We start from the raw sequence: 20,919 nt of genomic DNA on the forward strand, positions 1-20,919 counted from the left end.
GAGTTCTCTAGTTCCGGTCGCGGGGCTGCGTTCGGGGCTAGAGCGCCTCTCCACGGCCACCGGTTCCAAGCGGCTTCTATTTCCGGTTGCGGCTTCTGACATAAAGCCGAGACCTTTCAAACGCGGCGTCGCGGGTTCCTCGCCCCTCGTCTGGGGTCAACTCGCAAGGACTGGCGCGGGCGGGGGGATTGCACAGCCCACAGCTGAGCCAGGCCGTTGGGGCCGGCCTGCACTGGTACCTTCGATCCCTCAGAGCCGCCTGGCTTTTGAGCCCTCCGGATTGGGAGTATGTGATTGGCCGCCTCCAGGACTGCCGCTCGAGAGGCCAGCGCTCCTTCGCCATACCTGTCCCCCCATAGTCACGCTTTTCCCTGTGAGGTGCAGCATTAATCACCTCACCCCTCCCACACACTACTTCCCTAACGTGGGTGTCTGCGTTGACTTCATTCTTCACCTTCCCTTGAGACCCCTCCCCTCTGCCTCTGGAAGAGGTCTTTTTTGCCCAGTTCCTGTAAAATAGCACCCATCTGGCACCCCCAGAAAGTTCATGCTTACTAGAGAGTCTGTGGGCAAAGAAAAACCCAGTGCACACACGAAACTATGGCTGAGCACTGGGCTCACATCACAACTGCTTCTGCGGTGGATGACCAGCCAGCCACCCATCTTTGAGGTGGTAGCACAGGACAGTTTAATGACAGCAGTGAAACCTGCTCTTCAGCATGTGGTCAAGGTAAGGATTTAATTCTCTGCAAAGTTTTAGGAACGTCCGGGTAAAAACCAAGTCAATAATCTGAATTTATTTCTTGGCCTAAGTTTTGAAATAACCAATTAGCATATAATGCACCTCACATGATTTAATGGTTATGGAGTCTCTTGTTATGTGTACTGAATACCCAGCACTTCAGGGAGGTTAAGGTAGACCCAGAAAGAAAAGTGTGGACATTCAGAGGGAAAAAAAGGAAATATAAATACAAGGCATAGTAGCTGTGTAATGGAATGAATTTCATTTATTTATTTTGCTTTAGGTTCTTGCAGAATCAAATCCTGCCCGCTACGGCTTCTTGTGGAAGTGGTTTGATGAAATCTTCACCCTGCTAGATCTTCTGCTCCAGCAACATTATCTGTCTAAAACCAGCGCCTCGTTTTCTGAAAACATTTATGGCTTAAAGAGGATCGTAATAGGAGACACACACAAGCTTCAGAGACTGGCCAGTGCTGGTCTCCCAAAGAAGCAGCTTTGGAAGTCAGTTATTTTCCTGGTTCTTCTTCCCTATCTGAAAGTGAAGCTGGAGAAGCTGATTTCTAGCCTGAGAAAAGAGGATGAATATTCCATCCATCCCCCTACTTCCCGCTGGAAACGATTTTACAGAGCCTTTTTGGCAGCCTACCCATTTGTTAATATGGCCTGGGAAGGCTGGTTTCTTGTACAGCAGCTTCGATACATCCTAGGAAAGGCTCAGCATCACTCACCACTGCTGAGTCTGGCTGGGGTTCGGCTAGGTCGACTTACAGTTCAGGATATACAAGCTCTGGAGCACAAACCAGCCGAAGCCAGCATGATGCAGCAACCAGCTGGGAGGTAAGGCTTAACATTTCCCCAACATATTTGATTAATAAATCCTAAAATCTTATCCCAGTTTTATGAAATTTACCCCCTTCAGTCCACTTTGGGGTATTTCATAAAATCATCGAAAAATTCTTGTATCCATAAAACAAGGATTGCCATCCTGGTAACCTTCCTCATCATAATGGCTACATTTTTGCACACACTTGCTATGTACCAGACACTTTGCTAGGTGTTTACGTATATTATCTCAATCCTCATCACAGCTCAATGAAATAAATGCATTAGCACCATTTAACAGTTGAGGAAACTAAGTTCTAACATTTGAGTACTTTGCCAAGGCCACACAGCTAATAGGCGGCAGAGCTGAGATTCAAGCCAGATCAGTACAATTCTAAAGACTGCTCTTAACCATGGTGCTATCCCGCTCCTAGTGTCTGTGTTCTCTGACAAGTTCAAATATATTCCTCAGTACTGCTGAGTTGTTTTTTAAGTGAGTTATTTCTTTTTCTGGATATACTATCTTCCACCCCCATAAAAGGTCTATATAATCAATGGCTCATTAACTTCTTTCTCAAAACACAAAGCAAAAAAAGCCCTAGTCATTAAAAACAAAGCTTAGCTCCTAGAACTCCTAAAATACGGTAGGTTAGAAAGAGGGAATTGTTTCGAATAGACACAAGAGAAAACGCCAGTCCAGCATCTATTCAATCCCCAAGCTGAATCAACGATTCTAATGCAAAGTGTAAGAATTGCATGCGTATTAGTTGTTCTGTGATTGTACCTAAATAAACAGTTTCTGCTTTTGCCTCCTTGTTCTGTTCTCCAAACGGCGTTGGCGAGAAGATAAAGTCAGCTCTGAAGCAAGCCGTGGGAGGTGCCGCCTCATGCCTCTCTACTGGCCTTTCGGTGGGTGTATTCTTCCTGCAGTTCCTTGAGTGGTGGTATTCATCCGGAAACCAAGAAACCATCAAGTCATTGACTGCCCTGCCTACTCCACCACCACCGGTACATCTAGACTACAATTCTGATTCTCCCCTGTTGCCCCAAATGAAGACTGTGTGCCCACTGTGTCGTAAAACCCGGGTGAATGACACCGTTCTTGCCACTTCTGGCTATGTGTTTTGTTATCACTGTGTGTTTAATTACGTGAAGAGTCACCGAGCTTGTCCCATCACAGGTTATCCAACACAAGTACAGCATCTGATTAAACTGTACTCCCCTGAGAACTGAAAGGGATTAGCACCTTGTCTCACAACAAAATGACTGCACTATAAGGCCAGAGGGCTTGTTTTCCGCACGGTAAATAGCATTGTTTGATCATCCTCAATTAATAATTGTATGAACTTTAAACAGCCACATGGATTTCTTTAAAAGGATGTACTCGTTGATCTTAACCTTTTAGCTTGCTCCCTAGACACCTCTACTTAGAGTTGACCGAGCTGGTCAGAGTGAGAGAATCAGGACTGGCAGGGGATGTGAGGGTCAGCATAGAGAAGGGGATCAAAGAGGGTACTCGGCACAGAAGCTTTTCCTGTCCCCTTCCTTAAAGGACAAGAGGTATACAAGCTTTCAGGAAAAACCCAAGTTAGACCTCGTAGAGTGGGTAGTAAAGGGGAAGCAGGCCTTTTGAGAAAGGAAAGCATTTATCTGCCTATTAGGAATAGGTTTTATCGGTTTGCAAACAGTATGAAATATGGACCTGCTTTTTTATTTTATTTTATTTTTTGTAATACAGCAGGTTCTTATTAATTATCACTTTTATACATATCAGTGTATACATGTCAATCCCAGTCTCCCAGTTCATCCCCACCCCACCCCTCACGGACATGCTTTTTATAGAAATACTTAGAAACACTTTCTCCTTCCATATGCTGAGACTCATTTGTTAAGTAACATTTGCTATAGTTTATCACCTTTTAAAGATCCCTTTGTGAACCACACATATCTTCCTTGGGAAACTGGTTACAGGAAAATAGGGGTTGAATGTATATACAGAATAGTCTGAAGACTTCAGTGTGAAAGCAAAGCTATTAATGAAGAGATGAAGTAAAATACTGCCCTAACTATGACTGTGTAAAGACAGGATCTTTTCATAAGGTCTTTGTGCTTGCTGTTAAGAGTTTGCTAAGCTGACATGAATTATTCTGGCTATTACTAAAGTTTCTACAAAACGCTTAAGTAAAATTTAAGAATAAATGTTTTTTGGCAAAGAGCTGTTCCATGTCATGATTATGTGGAAACCGAAAGATTAGTTGAGGTATTTAGAGTAAATTTTTCATTCAGGCCACCTTTGCGGGTTTTTTTTTTTTTTTTTTTTTTTGCGGTACGCGGGCCTCTCACTGTTGTGGCCTCTCCCGTTGCGGAGCACAGGCTCGGGACGCGCAGGCTCAGCGGCCATGGCTCACGGGCCCAGCTGCTCCGCGGCATGTGGGATCTTCCTGGACCGGGGCACGAATCCGTGTCCCCTGCATCGGCAGGCAGACTCTCAACCACTGCGCCACCAGGGAAGCCCCTACCTTTGATTTTTTGAGGCATTCTGTATTAACATTTTGCTTTTTTTGCTAATCCAATATTGGAGAGAAATCCTCTCCTCCAACAGCAAGAATTCAATCTTGAGTGAAATACCTTATTTCTCAAGTGAAATACTGCACAAACACTTAAGTTGACACCGGATTGTCAGGGTTAAACATACAGGTTAAAAACATACGGGTTAAAAAAAAATCATTACTACAAGAGGAAGGATGAAAATGATTTTTAAGTGCCTCTGCTGAGACAGGTGTTGTCCAATACAACTCATTTCAGCCATTCAAAGCACATTTTCTGATAGCACTAAGATAATAGAACTAAATTTTGAAATAGAATATCCTATAGATTTTAAAATATTAACACTTTTATGTACCATGAGAAGAGTATAATGGATATTTGCAAAAATTCTTATTAAACCACAAGGTTTTACCAGAACAAATACCATAGTTAAGTAAACTTTTTTTTAATTTAAAAATTTTTTAATTTGTTTCAAAGTTAAACCCAAGACACACTGACTTCACAGGAAATCCAATGAGAAATGTTTTTCTAGGCTGAACACGTGTTTCCCCTTAGTCTCCCCACAAAAAACATGTACATGTTAATTACTTTCATTTTACAATCACTGCTAAATAAACATTTTTAATATAGTAATGAGTCAATAAGGGAACCGAACCAGATTCAGGACTGAAATAATGCAGTTTTCCATGAAGATATCAAAGCCATATTTTTCACCTCAACCTACAAAGAAAAACAGGAAAGTATCAGTAATTCAAAAGAATATTAAACACTCTTACACATAATAAAACCAGTATCCAAATAGGCTAGAACATACCAATGTGGAAAAACCACAACCAGAATCAGCTCAGAGAGAAGATTAAGGGGTCATACCCTGGTCAATGCCAACACTGAAGCAATGGCAATGCCAGGTCAGACTATACTTCACTCATCATAGCATCATTGCTTTTCACCTCCTTGTATTATCTAAGAGCAGCCCAACACCCTATTTTCACATCCAAGAAAACTTAGGTTTACCCATGAGAAAAAAAGACTTCTTTTTAGATAAGTTGCAACCGTGGGCTTTCAATATTTGATCTTCTACTATTCACCTCAAGCAACTCTGCTGTACAAAAATGCAAACTTGAACAAGTTTTGTTTTGGAGGTGCTTTTTAAAAATTTTTGTAATACAGAGTAGAGTGGAGAAGCATTTACAGTACAGAAAAACATTTCTTGTTTTAGTGAGTCCAAACACCATGCATGATAAAATCTCAGGGATGTCTGTGAAGGGATTTATAATCTAGTTCTAAAGCAAAATCTTTAGAAAAGATTTTCTCCTAAAATCCTTTATAAAGTAAACTCCAGTTCATTTAATATACAATTTGATTTACAGTTCTGCTGCCAACAAAGATGAAAAGTATAGTCATAAAAAATTTTATACAAGAGTCTGCTAAAGAGTCCAAGACCCAGGGAGGCTAGGATTTGACAAAGGTCCACAGCAAAATAACAGCAATGCTGGAAAGAGAAACTGAGGTCTGATTACCAGATTTATATTTTTCCACTACCAGCTAAATACAAGGTTTAATTTCATTTTTCTCCAGGCCATGGGCAAGATAAAGGAAACAATGCAAAGCCTGGGTAATTCACAACATGGATGATCAATTTCTGAATGAGAAAGCTGCCTGCATTTTATTTATTCTAAATGACACCTTCTCGTAGTTTACTATCGCTAACATGCTATGCTAAAGTACTAGGATCACAAACAATGTCAACCTCTCTAGCTTTTCAGCATTGTATCTAAATAACAATTCTGGAGACACAACATGCCTCCTTCAGCCATTTATAAATGTCAATAGCTTGATACTCCATAGTTAAAAACGTACAGCTATGGTCTGTGTTCTCCATTCAGCAACTGAATTCCACAAAGAGAGGGAAACTAGTAAAGTGCCTGTTTAGAGACTTGAACCTGTATCTCATCAACCTGTGCAGAAGTAAGTACACGTTACAAAAAGCAAACAGGCTAAGAGAACTTAAATAACCTTGTCTAAAAGCATGAAACTTGTGAGCAGAGCTCCAAGTGTGCTCCAGCCACAGAGGGCAAACTTTCCTTGTTCTCTTCCACAGTATGCTTCCCTCTGTCTGGAGGGCCTTCCCTACCACTTTCAATCTGGAGAAAGTCTGTAGTTCTAAAACCTTGTTCAAACGTCACCTTCTCTGTTAAGTGGCCCCTAACTCCCTCAGTCATCCCCTCCTCTGACTCCCACAGCACTTTTCCCCACCACAGTACGCATCACACACCAATTATTCACCCATTCACGTCCCCCACCTCCCGTCTCTCCCACCAGCCCCATTACGCAGAGCTCCTAAAGAACCAGGACTTCCTCTTACTGGCCTTTGCATCCATTACACTCAGAATGATGCCTGGGACACAGAAGGCGGCTCAATAAGCGACAGTTTAATTCAGTCAGTGAACGACCCTCTCTACTAAACCCTAAGCGCCTGGTTTATACAAGCATCAGCACAGTTTATAAAGCCGACTTACCTCCAACATTTCACATAGGTTAAGGACGTCCCTCAAGCATCTCTAAGCCCTCCGTCCTCCAACTTCTAACTCATGGCATTCTGCATGGCACCCTGCGCAGGACCACCAATTCTTATACACGGTGTATCCTCAAAACGATAATAATAACAACAATAACAATACTACTGCTGATAATAATAATAATAACATCCAACCCCCACCAACTTCAGGAAAGACTGAGACGCCATCCTTCCGGGGAAACACAAGGCCGGATCCAGGGCTCAAACCAAAGCCTCAGGCAGGGGGTCCGCAGCCCGCTTTGGGAACCCCCAAAACTCTTACGCCCTAGACTCTCAGGAGGCCTGCCCAGGCCTGCAGAGGCTGACCGCAGCCCACCCGCCGCCGTTCAGTCCCAGAGGTACGGGCTTGGGGCTTTCCACACTGCTCCACCTCGCTACCCCGCCGGCTGCCGCGGCAGCCCGATCCCGACAACCAATCCCGCGACGACCAGTGGACCACGTGGGCCGCAGCCCTGAGGCTTGGCTGGTGCTAGGAGCAGCCAATCGGAGGGCTAGGCGAACGCCGGGGTTGGGGTGGGGAGAGCGGGCGGGAAGGCGCAGGCGTCTTTGCAGTCTCTTCTTGGCGTGGCGGGCTACATGCTCAAAGTTGAAAGCAAGACCCTGAGTAGTCCCCGCCCGCCCTCCAATTCCCTGATCTCCGACCTTGGGGAGACTGACATTTGGAGTGGTTTATGCTGGTGCCTCGTTTCACAACTGGGGAAGGGCATTTGAGGCAGGCTGTAGAGGGTGTGTGTGCCCTGGCTTTCCAGGAAGAACTATCGATTCAGTGTTCCGACAGTATCGTGCTTGCGCCGAATTCCCGCCTGAGGGCTAGGGGTTGGGGTGGACTTTGATTAATGTGTCCCTCTCTCCCCGACCAGGAGAAACTCATTGGCTTGTCAGGGGCTTGGACGCTTCCTGAATAAGCAAGAGGTGCCACTAAATATCAAAGAACTGCGAAAGAGAGCAAGAGAGGCTTCCTGGGAGAGGTGGCATTTGATCTAGGTTTTGAAAGATGCGTTGGATTTGGAGATTCTGGGAGAAAATAATTTAACTCCCAAATTAAATGAGAAAGCATAGGGGAGCTTACCAAATTTAGGTAAAGTTGAAACTGGTGTAGTGTTTTACAAAATTCAGTGAGTTGGAAATACCAGGAGGAAACTTAACAACATAGATGTCCCCCAGCATCAAAACCAAACGACAAACTCCCACAATCCAGACTTACAGAATCATTAAGCTTGAATCTGGAGTTGGAACCCAGGCGTGTATATTTTTAATAAGTACCCCAGGGGAGATTCTGATTCACACCAAAGTTTCAGGACCAGTGTTAACGTAAAGAAAGGGGGTGATAAGAGATCTGAAAGACAGGGCAAGACTGTTAAAGATAGTGGCTTGCTGGCTGTGTAGTTTAGACTACTCTGGAGAAAGTGGGAGATTTAAAGATTTCAGAGTCTGAGGAGATGGGTGATCACAGCTGAAAACTCAATATGCAACTGTGTTTCAAAAATAGATTGAAGGAAGGCAGAGTGAAAGAAGGGGAAGCTATTGCCAAGTGATTGCAATGGTCCAGGTGAGAGCTAGTAAGAAATGGAGAGGTGGCATATGAAGGACAGCAGGAGGAATGTGATGAGTGTCAGATAGGGATGGGGAGAAAGATATGAGGAAATAAATGGAGAAAAATGGAATGTCCTCTGTACCAGACCTATGAAGGACCTCCATTGTACTTTAAGGATAGACTTTAGACAGTGAAGAGAATGGGCCTTTGCAAGTGCTGCTTCCTCTGCCTGGTTTTCCCCTTCCTTCTCCATCGTCCTTTCTCAATCTGGTGCCTCCTTTTATTTTTATTATTATTATTTTTTTTTTTTCCCAGCACGCGGGCCTCTCACTGCTGTGGCCTCTCCCGTTGCGGAGCACAGGCTCCGGACGCGCAGGCTCAGCGGCCATGGCTCACGGGCCCAGCCGCTCCGCGGCATGTGGGATCTTCCCGGACCGGGGCACGAACCCATGTCCCCTGCATTGGCAGGTGGACTCTCAACCACTGAGCCACCAGGGAAGCCCTCTTTTTTTTTTATTAAGGTAAGTTTTTTTGCTTGTCTTTATGGAAATGAGGTTGTCCTTTTTTATGTTTTTTATTTATTTTATTTTTGGCTGCGTTGCCGTGCGCGGCCTTTAGTTGTGACGAGTGGAGGCTACTCTTCGTTGCGGTGCGCGGGCATCTCATTGCGGTGGCTTCTCTTGTTGTGGAGCACGGGCTCTAGGCACGCAGGCTTCAGTAGTTGTAGCGTGCAGGCTCAATAGTTGTGGCTTGCGGGCTCTAGAGCGCAGGCTCAGTAGTCGTGGCACACGGGCTTAGTTGCTCCGCAGCATGTGGGGTCTTCCCGGACCAGGGCTCGAACCCATGTCCCCTGCATTGGCAGGCATATTCTTAACCACTGCGCCACCACGGAAACCCTCAACTTGGTGCATTACTTGCAGGTTTCAGCTCACATACCATCTCACTTATGAAATCTTATCTTGTTCTCACAAGCATAGTCACTGTCACTCCTTAGAACACCCCAAGCACACTGTTCATATGTTTCTAGCTCTCCAGAATGGCACTAGAGTGTAGTGGTCATGTATATGGACTATAGTATTTGCAAGCACCATAAACTCTGTTCCTCAGTTTCCCCATCTGTGAAAAGGGAATAATGACAGTACCTACCACACAGAGCTGTTACGAGAACTGAATGAGAACAATGCGATAACACCTGGTGTTATCACATATGTTGTATTGCAATGAGTTCTTTAATATATGTTTTCCCCCTCTAGATTGTGAACAGGACATGTGTCTTATTCTTCTTGCTAACAGTAAAGGCTGCATGGCAGAATGATAGTAAATGGGTTTTGGAATCAGATAGATAGGAGTCCAAATCCCAGCTCTGCTACTTACTAGGTGTGTAATCTTCAACTTTACTTCCCTGAACTCAGTTTCTTCATTTATAAGATAGTGAAAATAATGCATGTCTTATAAGTTGTTACGAGGACAATTTGAGATCATCAAAGTTGCAGATCTGGCCCAAAGAAGGCAGTCACTAAATGGTGCAAATGATGGGTGGCCCCAGGACATAGTACCATGTTCAGAACACAGTAAATGCTTAGTAACTGATTATCGAATGAAAAGCTGACGTTATATGCCAGGCACCATGCTAACCTTTTTATATACATCATCGCACTTCATTCTCACAAGAACCGTATGGAGAAGGCACTATTATTATCTCCACTTTACAAAGAAGGAATGTGAGGTTTGGATTATCTTAACGAAGCTTTCTAAGCCAAAAAGTGCTAGAGCTAGGATTTCAAGGCCCTTGGTGCTTTAAAAAACAGCTGACTGAATGAGAGAATGAATGAAAGGAGACTTACCCAGAGTCAGGTGGTGGCGTGGTAGAACCAGCACTGTTACTCTTGGTCACCATGCTATCTAGTCTGCTATTCTAGCCGAATCATCTTGACAAATGAATTGAGAGTGAGATGGATGCTGGTATTTGGCAGTTTGTGTCTACTGACCAGGAAAACTGTGCTATACCTATCTCGGCTGATAAATTGAAATGCTTGGTGAATAAACACAAATAAATTGGGAGCTCTAGTTCTTCGCCAACTGTCAGCAGTGTGACCAGATCATTTTCCCAAGACCTAGAAAAAAACCACTGTACACGCTACTGATTTCAAGTTGCTTTGTATCATGAACATTTGCTTTGAGGTATCAGAGCCAGAATGTGAGCTCCTCGCTGGCCTGATAACGTACTATTCATAACCAGAGGACTTAACTAAGGAACTCTGAAGAAGGAAGAGAAACCCTCTTTGCTCATCTTTCACATTATCCTTCCTTCTCCTGATTTGGTCCCTAATAGTGCATTAAAGAATAAGAAGGAGAAAACAATACAGTTCCTAGTTCTTCTGCCCCAAAAATGTCCTTCCTGTTGATTGGGAAGGAAAAAGGAGGTACTTAGGTAGATTTCAGATTTTGAAGACTCCAAAGCAATCCAGAATCCCAAACTTGAAAGGCAGTGGAAGGAGTAGGGGCATTTGTATTAAACAGACCTGGCTGTGCATGCCAGCTCTTCCACTTAACTGGCCATGTAATCTCAGGTTCCGTATCATGTGCCACACTCCCAGCTTGGTCCCTTGTGCCCAAATGCATATGTCCAGTAAATGACGGTCCTTTTTATCTTTCTAAAAGTAAGTGATATCAGAAGGATTTCAGTGTGAGAGTGAAACTGAGAATTAAGGTAGGTAGTAGAACTAAAAATGAGACTGGGGACTTCCCTGGCGGTCCAGTAGTTGAGACTCTGTGCTTCCTCTGCAGGGGGCGCGGGTTCAATCCCTGGTTGGGGAACTAGGATCCCAAATGCCACGTGGCACGGCCAAGAAATAATAATAATAAATTTTAAAATGAAATAAAAGTGAGACTGAATTTGGAAATGACGTGAGTGAAAAAGGGTTAAAGTTGAAGCTGAGAGCAGACCTCTGCAGTTTACTATGTTGCTGTGCTGATTTATTCGTCATAGTATGTATTCTGCCTCCTATCCTGGAAATAACTTTTGAGCCAGACAGGTACAAAGTGTCATGCCAACAAAGCAGAACTCCATAGGAAGAGTGACCTCAGTTAAAAAAAAAAAAAAACCCGAGGAGGTATTCAGAAACCTATTTCAGAATGCCATTTTAGCATAAGCAAATTGGAGTAGAAACAAAGAGTTGTTTGATGGTTTGACTTATGCGGAGAGAAGTATGTTAGTTTCCTGTGGCTGCAGTAACAAATTGCCACAACCTTGGTTGTTTAAAACAATAACACTTTATTCTCTCACAGCCAGAAGTTTGACATACGAGGGCAGAAATCAAGGTGTCAGCATGGGCTGTGCTCCCCTCAGACGCTCCAGGGCAGAATCCATTTTGTGCCTCTTCCTGCTTCCTGTGCCTGCTGGCATTCCCTCACTTGCGGCCACATCACTCCGATCTCTGCCTCTGTGATCACATTGCCCCCTCCTCTTTTGTAGGTATCAAATCTCTCTCTACCTCATTCTTTTTTTTTTTTTAAGATTTTTTTTTGATGTGGACCACTTTTTCAAGTCTTTATTGAATTTGTTACAATATTGCTTCTGTTTTATGTTTTTGGTTTTTTGGCCACGAGGCATGTGGGGTCTTAGCTCCCTGACCAGGGACCGAACCCACACCCACTCCATTGGAAGGCGAAGTCTTAACCACTGGACCGCCAGGGAAGTCCCTCTACTGAATTCTTATGAGAACACTCGTGATTGGATTTAGGGCCCACATGGATAATCCAGAATAATTTCCTCATCTCAACATCCTTTCTTAATCACATCTGCAAAGACCCTTTGTCCTTGTAAGTTAACGTTCATAGGTTCATCATCATCATCATCATCAATAATTGCTGGCCAATATTCACTTGTTCCAGTTTAACCAGCATCCCCAAAAGAGATAACTGTCTCTTACCTGTTTATTTTTTTCACTTAATTGTTTTTTTTAATTATGCAAACAATTGATGTTCATTGTAGACCATTTAGAAAATAGAGAAAAGTTAAAGAAAAAAAGGAAAGGAAAAGAAATTCAATGAAAAATCATCTGTAATCCTCTCATCCAGGGGTAGCCAAACCTTCACCAAAGAGTATTTTTCTAGGCTGGGTCTTGTGTCCAACAAAGAGGAAAAGTAGGAAAAAGAGAATAAAAGTGAATAGAATAGGACAAACGATTTGGAAGGTGATAGAATAGGTTAATATTGTTCATAATAGATATGTACAGGACAGCTTAATCTAAAATAAATGTAGAGCTTTGAAGTGAAATTAACCATGACAGGAGATGCTTGTATGATGTATAGAAATAACACTCAGCCCTTTAGAGGAGGGATGTTTTAGCTTTGACCCCTCACTTGAAAACCCCTGAATTTCCCCACTAATACTTCATTCTCTCCCAGAGGTCAGATCCTGGCCTGCCAATCTGCCCTGTCATAGGCTTTTCTTGAGTCCTTATCAGCCTTCCTCAGGGGTCAATGTTATGAAGACTAGGGGAGTCTGGCAGAGTTCCTGCTCCTTCCAGGCTGATATCAAAGGGCAACAGGGGCTGTGACAGAAGGCAAACATTCAGACAAAAGCCAGATGTGGAACTGAAGCAATAAGAGGAAAAGCAAGAGCATCAGGTAAAAAAAAAAAAAAAATTTTTTAAATCTCATTCCTCTCAGTTTATGTCTGAGAGCATGAAGAGCTTAGTAAAATCATAGCTCAGGAGCAACTTGTAAAGGAGAATGAGTGAGAAATTTGGGGAAATGTGGAGCAGATGTTCATATGGAGCTAGACTCTCAGAAAACTTTGTATCTATCATGGTTGTCATCAGCAACCAAGTAACATCAATGAGCCTTGGGAGTCATGAGAGTATAGTTCTGCTAGTTCAAAAGCAATTAGATTTGTTTGTGAGTCCCAGCAGGTGGAAGTTATAGGGAGACAAATTATAGCTGAAAATAAGGAAGCTATTTCGTTTCTTTTTTTTTTTTTTTTTTTTTTGCGGTACGCGGGCCTCTCACTGCTGTGGCCCCTCCCGTTGCGGAGCACAGGCTCCGGATATGCAGGCCCAGAGGCCATGGCTCACGGGCCTAGCAGCTCTGCGGCATGTGGGATCTTCCCGGACTGGGGCATCCCCTGCATCGGCAGTCGGACTCTCAACCACTGCGCCACCAGGGAAGCCCGAGGCTATCTTTTTATTGGAGTGGATGATAGGAGTAAGAAAGTTCTGGGATGTGCTAAAGAAAAGGTTGACCGTGATTCTTTGAAAAAGAAAATAGAAAACACAATATACAAATTACCTTGTGTCCATTTTTGCCAGTCTCAATGCCAGATAGATTTCACAGTCAAAATCTTGGATGTGTTAGCTGGGGGAGAGCTATATGGCTATGCTTGTGTGATCGGAGTGAAGTCATTCTGTGGTGCACTTTTCTCAGAAGCTCCCTGTTCCTGGATGGTGAAGGACAAGGATATTTGCAAACTGACAACTCAGGAATGGGTAGGCATGGTGATAGACACAGATCCAGGTAAGATGGAGAAAACTCCCTTCCTGTCCTTTCTACCTCTTTGGAACCTGTATATTAAACAGGTTTCCTTCTGTTTCCTATGACTTTGAACTTCTCACACACACTAAATTCTGTGTTTTTTGAATCTTCAAGTATCCTACTTTCCATACATGAGAAAATTTTGTTGGGTGATGAGAAGCCCAAATGAAGTATCTTATAAAAGGCAATTTCCCACATCAGATGAAAAGAAAATTGTCTGGGGATGATTGCCTTACACTGGTGTATTGGAACTGGCTCTTACTGGCTCGAGAGCCATTTGTTAACTTTTCAGGAATGTTTTGAGCCAGTTGTTAAACAGTCATTACTAAAAATTAAGTTTTATAAAGTTACAGTTCAATAAATTGTATTTAAAACAAATTTATTTATTTATTTATTTTTTTCTTCTTTGCTGTACGCGGGCCTCTCACTGTTGTGGCCTCTCCCGTTGCGGAGCACAGGCTCCAGACGCGCAGGCTCAGTGGCCATGGCTCACAGGCCCAGCCTCTCCGCAGCATGTGGGATCTTCCCGGACCGGGGCATGAACCCGTGTCCCCTGCATCGGCAGGCAGACTCTCAACCACTGCGCCACCAGGGAAGCCCAAGACATTTGGACTGTTTTTAAAGTTGGGAAATATAACATTTGAAAAAACAATTTTAATTTGGAGCAAAATAACATTTAAAAAAAACAAGTTTAAGTTGGCAAATTGATGCCACAATCGAAACAGCAGAAAGCTGCTACAGTTTCCAAAAAAAAGCCTGTCCGATGCAGAAAACGCACATTTGAAGCAAATTAAAGAATTTGGACATTTTTGAAAACAGGGCCCAATATCTTGAAGTTTCACCACAGAATTTTGAAAAAGTGCAAAGAACTTTTTTCTTTTTTTCCAAAAACGGATCTTTTTGGTTTCTTGTTTTTTTGGGGTTTTTTAATTTTCTTGTTGAATCTGCCCCGAGAGCTTCTTGTTTTTTGGTTGTTGTTTTTTTCTTTCTTCTTTCTTGATCCTCTTTTTTGTTGTTGGTTTTGAATTCTTGTCGCCCCAGCCCCCCTTCCTGCTCCTCCCCTTTCTGACTCCCCCTCCCCCCTCGCTGGGAGTGGAGGTGCTGGGTGGGGAGGAGCGGGGAGGGGTGAGGACATTTAGGACAGGACCTCGGAGGGCAGGAGACCAGCCTGAACTGTTGGAAGGCCACTGGAGGTTCAGGAACAAAGGGAAGAATAGGATTGGGGGAGGACACAGAGAGGGCACTGCCCACCTAGGAGCTCCTGGCCAAAGTCAGGTGGAAGGAGGTGTCATAGAAGGTCCTAAGAGACAGGAGGCAGGAAGCTGTCTGTGGGGGGTTGGAGGGGAGTGTCTCAGTGACCTGTTGGTTGACCTTCTGCCAGGAGGGAAGTTCCTAGCGGCATGAGGGAGGCGGGCAGAGGCACTGGGGACCAGCTGTGGAGGCCCAGGCCTGGATCTTATTTGCCCGAGTGCCCAGGCTGGTCAGAGATTGCAGGTGTCAAGAAAGAGGAGGGCCTGGAGGCCAGGGGTGACGCCAGCACAGGCACTGTGGCTGCATCGTGGAGGAGCTGCAGGGGCAGGGACCCTGGCAAGCCCTCGCAGACTCCCACCCTCTTCCGGAATTAGTTACCCCTCAAGGGGCCTTCTACATATGGGAGTGATCATGGGATCCTTTGGGGACATGGCAAGAGAAGGGTCCAGAGCTCAGGACTTAGGCCAGTTTGGGGGGTCCGAGACTAGAGCTGGACCCTGGCTTCATTAGGCAGGCTCTTTCCCACCCTGCCGCCTCCGGCCACAGTAATTAAGCTTGGGGTTGCCATGGTAACTGGGGAGGAGACCAAGCCCCTAGGGACCCTAGGGCCTGGCACACCCTCACCCACAGACCAGGCTACCATGTGGAACTGAGGCCCACGGCCTGAGTCAAAGGAAACGCCAGGACCCTCCCAGGATCTCTAGCTCCAGTGACAGCCTTGGGAGCTCGCTCTTCCTAGGAGCAGGAAGGAGATTTGCTGTGTGTTTGTGGGGAGGGGTTCCTCTGGGTCCAGCAGATGCCCTGAGGAGGGCCAGCCCCCAGTCCTGCCTCTGCTAGGCTTCTTGGAAGGTCTGCCAGGCATGGGGAGAAGTGCTGTAGGGCACACCGGCAGGAGGTGGGGAGGGATCGTCTGCCAGGGTTAGCTGGGGAGGGAGGGAGGAGAATCCGGTCTTGCCCCCCAGGTATGGGAGTGACATGTCCCCTGAGCTCTGGGCTGGAACTCAGCAGGCCTGGGAGCTGGGCAGTGCTGCTTCTGGTTTGACTGTGTCCTTGTCCCCCACCCCCCGGCCCACCGACCCGGCCCCTCCCCACGCAGATATCCGGGACTCCGGGAAGAAGCCGGTGATGCTGTTCCTGCATGGTGGCTCCTACATGGAGGGCACCGGGAACATGTTGGATGGCTCTGTCCTGGCCACCTACGGCAACGTCATTGTAGCCACACTCAACTACCGGCTTGGGGTGCCTGGTGAGGGTGGGCAGCCAATTCTAGGGGCTGGAGTCTGGGAGGAGGGCCTGCTGGCAGGGTTCCTCTAAACCCAGCAGAAGCAGAATGGCTTCTGGGTTGGACTGAGCTGCCCAGAAAGAGGGAAAGTGTGCTGTGACACCCCCAGGAAGCCCCCTTTTTTCCTCTACCCCCATGTTTTCTCAGCACTGGGGACCAGGCTGCAAAAGGCAACTACGGGCTCGTGGACCAGATCCAGGCCCTGCGCTGGCTCAGTGAGAACATTGCCCACTTTGGGGGCGACCCCGAGCGCATCACCATCTTCGGATCTGGGGCAGGGGCTTCCTGTGTCAACCTTCTGATCCTCTCCCACCATTTGGAAGGTACCAGCCACCTCCTCAGCCTGTCCCTCTTGTCCCCTTTCTCACACCCCCAACTCCACCAGGTCCCCCTTCTCCTCCCTCAGGCTGATAACAGGCCAGCCTAAAGCCTGCCTGTCCCACCAGGGCTGTTCCAGAAGGCCATCGCCCAGAGTGACACTGCTATTTCTAGGTGGTCTGTCAACTACCAGCTGCTCAAGTACACGCGGCTGCTGGCGGCCAAGGTGGGCTGTGACCGGGAGGACAGCGCAGAGGCCGTGGAGTGTCTGCGCCGTAAGCCTTCTCGGGAGCTGGTGGACCAGGACATGCAGCCTGCCCGGTATGGGGGTGGGAGAGGGCCAGGTCCAGGCCTCCATTCTCCTTGCTGGTTCCAAGGAGGTTGAGGGTGAGAGGTGCCCGCAGGCCACAAGCATTCCATTTAGCCAGGAGATGTGGACTTCAAGGCCCTCCCAGGGCCCTGCCTTCTCCCAGAAGCCTTCCCTAGGCAGAGGTGCCTAAACAGAGCCAGTGTGCACAAGGCTTCATGAAGTGCTTGAGGGAGGACTTCCTGAGAGGTCAAGTACCCTGAAGGGCTCAGAAGGTTTTAACTAGGGGAGAGGGGTCTTCTGAGCAGAGGACACAGCAGGCTGTGAGCTGAGAGGAGGCCAGTGAACAGGTGATGCGACCTTGACCCCTTCTCCCCAGCTACGATATCGCCTTTGGGCCCGTGGTGGACGGTGACATAGTCCCCGATGACCCTGAGATCTTCATGCAGCAGGGAGAATTCCTCAACTATGACATGCTCATCGGTGTCAACCAGGGAGAGGGCCTCAAGTTCGTGGAGGACTCGGCGGAGAGCGAGGACGGCGTGTCCGCCAGCGCCTTCGACTTCACCGTCTCCAACTTTGTGGACAACCTGTATGGCTACCCGGAGGGCAAGGATGTGCTGCGGCAGACCATCAAGTTTATGTACACGGACTGGGCCGACAGGGACAATGGCGAGATGTGGCGCAAGACCCTGCTGGCGCTCTTTACTGGCCACCAGTGGGTGGCACCGGCTGTGGCCACCGCCAAGTTGCACGCTGACTACCAGTCCCCTGTCTACTTTTACACCTTCTACCACCACTGCCAGGCTGAGGGCCGGCCCGAGTGGGCAGATGCAGCGCACGGGGATGAGCTACCCTACGTCTTTGGTGTGCCCATGGTGGGTGCCACCGACCTCTTCCCCTGCAACTTCTCCAAGAATGATGTCATGCTCAGCGCCGTGGTCATGACCTACTGGACCAACTTCGCCAAGACCGGGTGAGGGCCAGAGGGGCTGGGTCAGGCATCCCTGCAGGTCAGGGCACACACCGCCTCCATCCTCAGCCCCTTCTCTCCCTCTCCTTCACACGGCCATCATTCCTCCATCAAGGCACTCTTGCCTTCTCGACTCAGACACCTGCCGGACAGCTCTTCTGTGTGTGTTGAAGACTCAGAAGAGTTGGAAGAGAGGTCCCTGTCTTTTCTGGGGGGCAGGCTCACTTGGTGCCTTTGGCTCCGTGTCTGTCTCTCCTTCCCTCCCTTGCCCACCCAGCTCTCTCCTTCTCCTCCGAGAGCTCGGCCCGCTGTCTGAGTGCTCCCATCTGTGTATCTGAGTGTGTGTGAGGGTTTGTGTCTGTCTGTCTATTGCTGTCTCTGCCTCTCTCTCTTGAAATCTATTGATATCTCTGCTTGCTTTGATCTGGTTACTCTGTACTCGCTGGTTTCCCCCTGGCTGTCTCTCATGTCCTTTTGTGTCTCTGTTTCCATATGTCTCTATCTCATTCATTCTCAGACTCTGCCTCTGTCACTGGTGGTCTGTCTCTGCCCTCTCTGCCCCTCTGTCCTCATCTCAGACTGTCTCTGGCAGTCTGGCTCCATCCCTATTTGTCTGTCTGTCCGTCCGTCTCTGGCAGTTTCTCTGTCTCTTCGTATCCGTCTCTGTCTCACTTCCCGTCTCCCCAGCTCTCTGCATCTCTGTCCATCTCTCTCCCCATTCCTCCCATAGCACGCCCCCACCCCCGCCTTTCATGGGAGCCTCACCCTTACTCCTCCTTCCCCTGCCCCGTTGTGTCCACAGCGACCCCAACCAGCCGGTGCCACAGGACACCAAGTTCATCCACACCAAGCGCAACCGCTTCGAGGAGGTGGTGTGGAGCAAGTTCAACAGCAAGGAGAAGCAGTACCTGCACATCGGCTTGAAGCCGCGCGTGCGCGACAACTACCGCGCCAACAAGGTGGCCTTCTGGCTGGAGCTCGTGCCGCACCTGCACAACCTGCACACGGAGCTCTTCACCACCACCACGCGCCTCCCTCCCTACGCCACGCGCTGGCCGCCGCGCCCGCCCCCTGGTGCCCCCGGCACTCGCCGCCCCCCGCCCAAGCCCGAGCCGGGCCCCCGGGCCTACGACCGCTTCCCCGGGGACTCCCGAGACTACTCCACGGAGCTCAGCGTCACCGTGGCAGTGGGCGCCTCCCTCCTCTTCCTCAACATCCTTGCCTTCGCCGCCCTCTACTACAAGCGGGACCGGCGGCAGGAGCTGCGGTGCAGGCGGCTCAGCCTCCCCACCCACCCCGCCCCGGCGGCTCGGGCACCGGCGTGCTCGGCGGGGGCACCCTGCTCCCTGCTGCGGGCCGTGAGCTGCCACCCGAGGAGAAGCTGGTGTCGCTGCAGCTGAAGCGGGGCGGGGGCGTCGGGGCGGAACCTGCGGAGGCCCTGCGCCCCGCCTGCCCGCCCGACTACACCCTGGCCCTGCGCCGGGCGCCGGACGATTTGCCACTCTTGGCCCCCGGGGCCCTGACCCTGCTGCCCAGCGGCCTGGGGCCACCCCCTCCCCCGCCGCCCCCCTCCCTGCATCCCTTTGGGCCCTTCCCCCCGCCTCCCCCCACCGCTACCAGCCACAACAACACGCTCCCCCATCCCCACTCCACCACTCGGGTATGGGGGCGGCTCGGGGAGGCCCCCCTCCCCGGCCCTCCCGGCCAGCTCAGAAGGCAGGGAGGAGGACTTGGCGACAGGCTTTTGTCGTGTGGAGCTGTGACACATCGAGGAGCTTTAGGTGGACATGGGTTTCCTCGCCGGGATGTGTGCGCTTCTCCCGCGCGGAGTGGCCCGTTCTCTTCTGTAGACCCGGGCCTTTGAACAACTGGGGGGGGGGGGGGTGTTTTTTCCCCTCCGTCGTCTGGACACCCGTCTTCGGTGTGTGGAGACGTGGAAGTATTTTCCCACGTGGAGGTGTGCTTTCTCACGAGGGGGTGAGAAACCATGTGCAGGGTGAGGGGTTTTTTGCCGCCCTGGACACATGTTGGCTCCCTCAAAGAATTTCTGTGGGGATTTGTGCCCCCACCTCCTCCCTCCTCCCACCCCCTGGAGACCCTGGAAGCGGTGTGTTCACAAACAGCGACCCTTGGCCACCGGACGACGCAGGGTGGTGCCTGGGAAGTAGCGAGGAAATCACAGCCCTCCTGCCCTGCCCCCAGCCCTCCCGCCCCAGCGAAGCATGTGTATCCCCCGTGGCACAAGTGAGGTGAAGCACGGTCTCCCCAGGGCAGGCCTCGCCTTCCACAGATGACAGACACACATTCCCTGCCACGGGGAAGAGAGGAGACCTTGCATCCCTGTGCTGCCTGGGAACTTGTCTTCCCCTGGGTCCAGGATGCATTTCTGAGTGGAAACATGTTCTTGCATGTGGATGTACGTTTTCCCATGCAGACAGCCCCTTTCTCTCCAGCACTTCCCTGCATCTTAGGGCCTCAGGCCCAGCACTTAACTTCTCACACAGCAGGTGTGAAAGGACTTCAAACTGACAGAAGCTGAGGGGGAGGGACAAACCCTGAGGAGATGAACAGACCCTAAGCTCTGCCCTTCCTTCCCCTAGAGTTCGGGGGGTGGGGTGGGGTGGGGGGCTGCGTGGCACCTGCCACCCACAGAGGCCGTGCATGTTTGACCAAAACTCTCACCGCGGTCTGAGGGCAGCCCTTCTTCCCTCAGTCCTCAGACCGTCGCTCATCCGTGCCAAACTGCTGAGGTGGGTTTGAGGGGCGAAGACCCCCCAAAACGTGCCAAGGATTCCTCAGCCCTGGGCCAGGGCAGGTAGGATACAGGAGAGGGGGAGGTGGCAGCTAAAGGGGTCCCGCCTGCGTCCCTCTTCTCGCCATGTCTCATCCCTCCCTCTCTGCCCCTGTTTTCCCTCCCCCCTTCGCTGTCCCCCTCTGAAGACATCCCTTCCTGGTCCCAAGCCAGCTTCTCCCCTCAGCTGCCCACCCCCTCCTTTGACCTGCCCCCTCTCCCCTGGGCCCCAGGGCTGA

General features: G+C 48.7%; 1 protein-coding gene and 1 pseudogene across 2 annotated transcripts; both read left to right on the plus strand.

The window, feature by feature from the left end:
- The first annotated feature begins 600 nt into the window (after window positions 1-600).
- LOC309975015 (peroxisome assembly protein 12-like) lies at window positions 601-2,797 on the plus strand (annotated as a pseudogene). Its single transcript has 3 exons — window positions 601-730; window positions 1,026-1,579; window positions 2,398-2,797. The product of its transcript is annotated as a peroxisome assembly protein 12-like (transcript).
- Window positions 2,798-16,110: 13,313 nt separating this feature from the next.
- Window positions 16,111-20,919, plus strand: LOC309976120 (neuroligin-2-like; the record flags this gene model as incomplete). The annotated part of the gene is given in 7 exon segments (XM_082861597.1): window positions 16,111-16,248; window positions 16,401-16,614; window positions 16,738-16,930; window positions 17,296-17,892; window positions 18,692-19,172; window positions 19,175-19,549; window positions 20,914-20,919. Coding segments are annotated over 7 exon segments (1,980 nt in total). The 5' UTR covers window positions 16,111-16,134.

The sequence above is a fragment of the Leucopleurus acutus genome (assembly GCF_964270905.1).
Source record: "Leucopleurus acutus genome assembly, chromosome: 19".
NCBI lineage: Eukaryota > Metazoa > Chordata > Mammalia > Artiodactyla > Delphinidae > Leucopleurus > Leucopleurus acutus.